This window comes from Zerene cesonia, unplaced genomic scaffold (genome assembly GCF_012273895.1).
Source record: "Zerene cesonia ecotype Mississippi unplaced genomic scaffold, Zerene_cesonia_1.1 Zces_u012, whole genome shotgun sequence".
Classification (NCBI taxonomy): domain Eukaryota; kingdom Metazoa; phylum Arthropoda; class Insecta; order Lepidoptera; family Pieridae; genus Zerene; species Zerene cesonia.
In genome coordinates, this window is record NW_024045142.1 from 513,048 (window position 1) to 521,230 (window position 8,183).

Below are 8,183 nucleotides of genomic sequence, written 5' to 3' on the forward strand. Positions count from 1 at the left end.
GTAATAAATGTTATTTGCAGTTAACAATTTTCTTTTTTCTTTATTACAATATTTATGGCAAGACTAGGTATATAGCTATGGATAACGGTTCAGTAGCTTTTGTATGAAAACATTACCAACATAATATATACAAAACACAAATGTTTTTTCATTATATTCGTTTAGTTATGTACCAGCTGCGCCCCGCGCTTTCACCCGCGTAAGTCTATATCTCGTAGGAATATCGGGATAAAAAGTTGCCTATGTGTTATTCCAGTTGTTCAGCTATCTACGTACTAAATTTCATTGCAATCGGTTCAGTAGCTTTTGCGTGAAAGAGTAACAAACATCCATAGATACTTACATCCATCCATACTTGCTTGCTTGCACGTTTATAATATTAGTAGGATAATATTTAATATGGAGCTATGAACTATTATAATTTATATTCATACTAGTTTTCCGCCCGCGGCTTTGCCCGCGTAGGTTATGTTATATCGCGCAACATGGTAAGAAGTAGCTTATGGTCATTCCCAAGGTCTAGACTAAATTGTTTAAGTGGTTTGGGTGTGAAAGAATCTTATATGATTTTATGTTTGACAATAAGGAACTTCCATACAAACTTTCACCTATTTCAACCCCTTTTACCGTTTTTTTCGTGATAAAAAATATCCTATGTCCTTTCCCAAGTTCAGTTCTATCTTCATACCAAACAACATTAATTTTATTGACTGAGAATGGAATTGTCTAGAAGAAAAAAGTGTTTTCGTAGTAATGTAACATATTGTGTATGTTACTTTTTCACGACTGAATCGATTGCAATGAAATTTAGGTACGTAGATAGCTGGACAACTGGAAGAACAAATAGGCAACTTTTTATCTCGATATTCCTACGTGATACAGACTAACACGGATGAAACCGCGCGGTGCAGCTAGTATAGTATATATATATAACATAATACCATACCCATATACTCCAAATCGAATTTCATTTTATGGTTGAACGGGGCGAGGTGCGTCTTGAACTGTAGCGTCCACGATATCTCCAGAATGTTCGCGCATTTTAACATGTACCCGCCGTCAGACTGAAAAACAATATTCATACTTTTAATTTTTAGTTTTATAGCATTGAAATGCTTTATAAATGAGAAATTTTGAAAGAATAGAAAAAATTTGATCACGAGGCAGGATTCGAACCTGCGTATCTTGCCTAACCGTAGCAACGCCTAGCCTCTCGGCCACCTGTGATCCTAATTAGGATCACGGGTTTCTCATCAATATTCATACTATTTATTAAGACAGTAGTAAGTTAGTAAGTAAGTTAGAAAAACTAATAGTTTTACAAATAGTATAACTATCTGCTATTTTCATAGTTTGTAGAACAGATTTATCTTTCATGAGGCGGTGTTTTACCGTACCGTGGCTTTTTTTCTTTTTCTAAATTCATTTCATCAATAGATGGCGTGAGGTGTCTGTTACGCATATAAAACCGAAAGAGCAGAAGAAATCCTATAACTGAGATGGGATGAAGGATTGCAAAAGACGCGGGTTTGAATTCCGCCTCATGATCGTATTTTTCTTTCTATTCATTAAATAACTTACATTTAATCATAGTTTCTTTCTTAAATAATTCTATTTAACTTTTCTAACACCATTTGTCATTATTATTGGATTCGAAACGACTGAATAATCAAGTAATTAATCAAACGGCGCATTTAAATATAGAACCTAGGCATTTAATGAAAAGGCTGTATAAACCAGTTAGTTGGCTGTGAGGTATATCTTTATACACATATTTATTATTTAGTTACAGAGCACCAGCCAAAATCGACTTTATTGCGTTTTGACCAGAATTAAACTTTAGTTGGCCAATTATATGTTTAACGCGTTTTCCTCAGACAGAACTATTCGTAACAAATATTCTGTGATATTTATTTAATTACGACTCATTCCAACTGGGCACAACGCGTTCAAACGCAAAACACACATTAACTGTAACATATACACACATCTGTATGTAGCAGTCGAGCACGCTTCGGCACGAATTGGGCCAGCTCGCACCGGGGAAGTACCACACCCCCACAGAAAACCGGCGTGATATAATAGCATGCTATTGTGTTTCGTTCGGTGAGTGGGGGAGCGAGAGGTCCATATCCTTTTCCTAACCCTTCTCAGTCCCTTCCTTTATTCCTCTCGTCAATGCTTTGTTAATCCCTTATCAATTTAAAGTCGGCAATCCGTTTGTAGAGGCATTAGGTCTGCAATTGATCCTCCAAATGTCCATGGGCGGTGGTAGCGCTTACCATCAGGCGATCAGCATAATAAAGAGCAAAAGCTGGACACTGGCTTTATTTTTTTTTTTGGCTGGTCCTCGCTAATAACTATATTTCTATTTTTTTTTTTTTTTACTGGCTATTAAAAGGTGAAAGGGTGCCACTGAAAATCAGAGCTGAGGCGTTAAGCCTCAGGTTTCCTGAGTGGCATCCCTTTTTGGCACACGCAGCCACACATAATTGTCAAGTGTAAATTTTTATTTTTATCAATTTTTTCCTCTTATATATTTGTTTTTTATTGTATGCTTCTGTTTTTTTCTGTTTGATCTGTTGTGTGTGTGTATGTCTGTGTCAAATAAATGTTTTTCTTTCTTTCTTTCTTTCTTTCTTTCTTTCTATTACTTAAATCTGATGTAAAAACAGTGACTATATTCTTATTTGTAGTATACAAGCTTTCCGCCTACGGTTTCGTCCGCGTAGTCGAAAATGACAGTAATTCCAAAACTTTAAATTATAAAATACTAGCTGCGCCCCGCGGTTTCACCCGCGTAAGTTCGTATCCCGTAGGAATATCGGGATAATAAATTGCCTATATGTTATTCCAGTTGTCCAGCTGTCTACGTATCAAATTTCAATGCAATCGGTTCAGTAGTTTTTACTTGAAAGAGCAACAAACGCACATACATCCTTACAAACTTTCGCATTTATAATATTAGTAGGAAGTAAGGAATGATTACAAGCGTAAATGTAAATGAAACGGACTCTCCATTGCCGACTATGACATTAAAAATCCACACACCACAGGCTCCATGAACAGCGAGTCAGCATACTTTTGCGCCAACCTCGCCAGAGTCGTCCGCCGCGAGCGATGCGCCACAGCGTAGCCGCGAATTATCTGCAATAAGCACACTAATTAAATTATAAATGTGAATGTTTGTTTGTTTGTTTAGATGTTTGTCCGTCAATCACGCTGAAACTATTGAAGGGATTTTGATGAAATTTGGTATACAGACAGGGAATAAGCTGACTTGGGTGATACAATACTTTTATTCCCGATTAATTGCTCCCTTGGGATGAAACAGGGATCTTGACATCCGGGCGGAGCCGGGACGAACGTATAGTATATATTATGTATATAATGCTAATAAATGGCATATGATGTTTTATATATTCAAGCTGTTGACTGCAGCTTAGCCCACGCGGCTTAATAAATTTTCACGGTACAAACTCTCATTGTGTGAATCGATTTTGACGATTTTTTAATTTTTATTTGACAGCTGGTCTCCTCCATGTAAGTGAAGTCCCGTGTCCCGTACTGGGGTATGGGGCAGATGATATACATCTGTTTCACTGATCAATTTTCTTTATGGACAAGTAGGTGATCAGGTGATCATTCTTGAAACGGTGAAGGAAAACAACCTGAGGAAACCGGCATGTCCGAGAATCGTTCGACGACATGTGACATCTGCCAGCAACCCGCACTTGGCCAGCGTGGTGGATTATGGCCTGAACCCTCATAGGAGGCCTGTGTCCCAGCAGTGGGAACATATATGGGCTGATGATGATGATGATGAGGTGATCAGCCTTCTGTGTCCTGCCCCTTCAGACCGAGACAATTTTTTTTTGTGCATCCCCACCGGGAATCGAACCGAGGATCCCTCGGTTCTAAGCTCATGCGTCAAACTCTGTTCCAAGGAGGCGGTCCCTACCATGTGGTCCCATTTAATTTAGTTCTAGTTCCGACGATTAACCATTACTTGATCATACGCGATGAACACACACCTCAATAGCATGGCTGGGGTGTTTAATTGTAGATAGCGTTGAATGAGCCAATTCTATCTCATGGGCCTTTTTAACTGGCAACACTTGCAAGGCTCTGTACGAAATTGGAGCGAAGAGAGCATCCTGAAAAATAAATTAAAAAAAAAAATAAATAAAAAATCGCACTAATTCTACTAATCCTACTAATATTATAAATGCGAAAGTTTGTAAGGATTTGTGTGTATGTTAGTTGCTCTTTCACGCAAAAACTACTGCATCAATTGTAATGAAATTTGGTACATAGACAGCTGGACAACTGGAATAGCATGTAGGCAAATTTTATCCCGATATTCCTACGGGATACGGACTTGCGCGAGTTAAACTGCGGGGCGCAGCTAGTAATATATCAATTAAATTATAAATGTGAATTTTTGTTTGTTTGTATGTTTGTCCGTCAACCACCCTGAAATTACTGAACAGATTTTGGTGATATTTGATATAAACACTGGGTATGAGCTGACTTGGGTGGTAGGATACTTTTTATCCCAATTAAAGGCTTCCTTGGGATAAAACAGGAATCTTGATATCCGAGCGGAGCCGGGATGACCGTCTAGTGTTAACTAAAATTGTGATAACTGAGCTTAATAAATCTTAAGAAGTAAAATTCGAAATCCCACTAGCTGTTAATGTTATGAATTAAATGCGTTTAAAATCTCTTAAGGCTATAAAAGTATAACCCGCATTGAATAGTTTTAAAAATAAATTGGGTGTTTTCTTCAAATCAATCCACACGCATCAGCTTTTTACTTGCTAGTGTGCTTAAATAAACATAATAATAACTAGCTGACCCGGCGTACTTCGTACCCCCTTAGCGTTACAATGATGCACAACTTTATTTATAACTAGCTGCGCCCCGCGGTTTCACCCGCGTAAGTCAGTATCCCGTAGGAATATCGGGATAAAAAGTTGCCTATATGTTATTCCAGTTATCCAGCTGTCTACGTACCAAATTTCATTGCAATTGGTTCAGTAGTTTTTACGTGAAAGAGTAAGAAACATCCATACATCCATACTTACAAACTTTCGCATTTATAATATTAAATTATAATCTATGGCTGTGAATGACATTGACATTTGTTACTCGCGTTTATTAAAATATGCAAAATTAAATGTACATTTTCCAATATTTCTGAGAGATTTTCTTAATATTTTTTCCATACAAACCTTCCCCTAATAATAACAAATACAACAAAAAAAGAATTAGTGAAATCTGTCCAGCCATTCACGCGTGATGCCGTGACCAAGGAAAACGGGTTTCATCTATATATATTTATAGATATAAAAAGGGGACACTGAAAAACAGCGCTGTCAATGTTCTTAACATTGCAGTATAGGCTGAGTTGTCTCCTTTTTGTCAGAGTCTTTATGACACACTCCTCATATCTGATGCTGGTCTTCTTCGTTTGTGTAATTTTATATACATGTTGTGTAATTGTATCTATTTCTTGCTTTTTATCTGTATAATTTCTATCATTGGTGTGTTGTGCTGGCCCTGATAAATAAATGTTTCTTTGTTTATAATACTTGATAAAAAGATTTACACCTTACCCCCTGATGCACGTAAAATGTTATCGAAAATGGCACAAGATCAATCCGGCATTCAGCTAAAACTTGTTTCCATAACCCTGGCACAGTTACGGGAGGCTCACTGAAATAAAAAAAAAAAATAAACTAGCTTTTACCCGCGACTTTGCACGCGATAAATTCAAAATACAACCTCTTTCCATACACTGTGAAGATTTCCTGCTATCTATGAAATATCTAAATTTATATAATGGATTTTGTTATACATATGATCCTCTTATGATTCATTCAATTTTAATCAGGATAAAAATTATCCTATCACCCAAATCAGCTCTTACCCTGTCTATATACGAAATTTCATCAAAATCCGTTCAGTAGTTTCGGTGTGATAGATGGACAAACATCCAAACAAACTTTCACAATTATAATATGAGTGTGATGTTTCATGTAGCAATGGCAGTATTTTCTATCATGATTATTGTCTGGAGATAGTCAGGCAGCTTTATAAGCGACATGATGCATCCGTGAAACAACTAATTCTTTTGAATATATAGGTGAAGCCACACACAAACTAGTCACAACTAATTCTGAGAAAAAAAACTCACCCATCAATAACTGGATCCTCTGTTAGTATATTAACTTCCGATTGTATGACCACCACATCGGTTAGTTCTTGAGTAGCTTGGAAGCAGGTCTTCAGCATATCATGCTGCCGCTTCAATTCCAGTATCGACTGACTGTCATTCACTGAGAATTCTAAATCGGAATCTGAGCTGCAAAGATCATTTGTATTGTATATTTAGTTGATTTAAAAAGAGAGATATTTTTAATCAGATTTCATATGTTTAAAATGAGAAAAGATTAATATTTCTCTATTAATATGCAATTTTGGAAGTTATCTGGAGATATTTGATAAACACAACTCAGTATTTAAATTCATATAACTTGCTTGTATATTGTATAGGTAATGTAAATTACAAGTAAATATTAAACCTATTAAGTGCAGTTGTAAAGTAACACTGTCTGTCTGTTTGTTACCGTTTTAATGAAATTTGGTATGAAGATGGAGCTGATCTTTGGAAAGGACATACCATACTTTTTAATGCAAGAAAAAGTATAAAGGGGTTGAAAAAGCGGATGAAAATTTGTATGGACGTTCCTTACTGTCAAACATAAAATCATGTAAGATTCTTTCACACCTAAAGCACTAAAACAATTTTGACAAATAGCCAAGACCTTGGAAAGGCTATAGGCATAACCATGTTGTGCGATATAACCAAATTCTATGCAGGCAAAGCCACGGGTAGAAAGTAGCTTATTTCTGAAAATTTGTGGCTTCGGAACTTCTTTCTATTCAAATCTTTTTTTATAAACATTCACTAGATTTTCATAGTTTTATGTGGGAGTCGGGCTGGCTTAGCCACAATGTGGTCCAACTCGCACCAGGGAAGTATACACCACACCCCCACAGTAGACCAGCGTGAAATAGTAGCAAGCTACTGTATTTCATATGGTGTGTGGGGGAGACAGACACCCCCTTCCCTTTTACTCACCCTTCCCAGTCTATTCTATCTTTCCAGTTGTGAATACTTTAAAAACCCTTTCCTCTTATACAGGGAGCATATTCACAGAGGCTCTAACTCTGCAAATGTACATGGGCTGTGGTGATCGCTTACCATCAGGCGAACTACCAGCTGTTGCTTATAGCATAAAATAGAACAAAAGCTGGTCACTGGGTAATACTTAAATCTAATGTACAAACGATGACCATATTCTTATTTGTAATTGAAAAGCTTAGCCTGCTAGCAAAAATGATAGTGACTCCAAAACCTTTAATTCTAAATTGAATAAGGAGTAATTAAAAATGTAAGTGAAATAAAAACGGACAAACTGTTTACCTATCACTATCATAAAAACTAGAACTGTGCTTAAAAGTTTTCGCTTCTTCTATGCGTTTCTCGTAATATTTGATTTCATTTTGAAGTTGACGCACTCGGGCTTCTAATGTTTGTTTCTTATTATTTATTAATCGGCCAGCCATTTTAATCTCATTTATTTATATTTTGTTCTATTTTCTAAACTTTGTTTTCCATTTCGTAACGGTCTATCTGTTGAGTGTTGACTGTTCACTTGACAATTCAAATTTATTTATATTTAGATTTTTTATATGGTAATACTAACAATAGAGAGGCCATTCACGTAAGTGAATGAAACAAAAGAGTGGAACAAGACGTAATAAAATATGATACATAATAATAAAACTTTTACTGCTACAAATTCTATCAATATTAACTCAAAAAAAAAACTTATAATGAACATATTTATTGTCTATTAATTGGCAAGAGTTAAAAGTATCATATTATGCTCAAATTAAATAGAAATTTTATTCATTTATCGCCTAGCTGTATAATTATCCACATTACGGATATAGGGATAAAACCGAATGTCACTCAAAATCAAATAATTCATATTGATGGCAACATTTTTATTTATCATATTTTATACAAAATTTGATGAATACGTAAGTTATCATGCCATCTATGGCGCAGCACTCATCAACTATTTTAGGATCGGGCCCAAATAGAT

General features: G+C 36.0%; 1 protein-coding gene across 1 annotated transcript in view; it reads right to left on the minus strand.

Annotated features, from left to right (window-relative positions):
* Positions 1-7,715, minus strand: part of LOC119839363 — a 9,535-nt gene extending 1,820 nt beyond the window's left edge. The window contains exons 1-6 of the mRNA XM_038365625.1: positions 7,496-7,715; positions 6,203-6,370; positions 5,622-5,721; positions 4,035-4,157; positions 3,052-3,147; positions 947-1,064 (exon numbers count right to left, since the gene is read on the minus strand). Of these exons, the coding sequence (XP_038221553.1) occupies positions 947-1,064; positions 3,052-3,147; positions 4,035-4,157; positions 5,622-5,721; positions 6,203-6,370; positions 7,496-7,638 (748 nt within the window). The 5' untranslated portion in view covers positions 7,639-7,715. The remainder of the gene's footprint in view (positions 1-946; positions 1,065-3,051; positions 3,148-4,034; positions 4,158-5,621; positions 5,722-6,202; positions 6,371-7,495) is intronic.
* Positions 7,716-8,183: the final 468 nt, after the last annotated feature.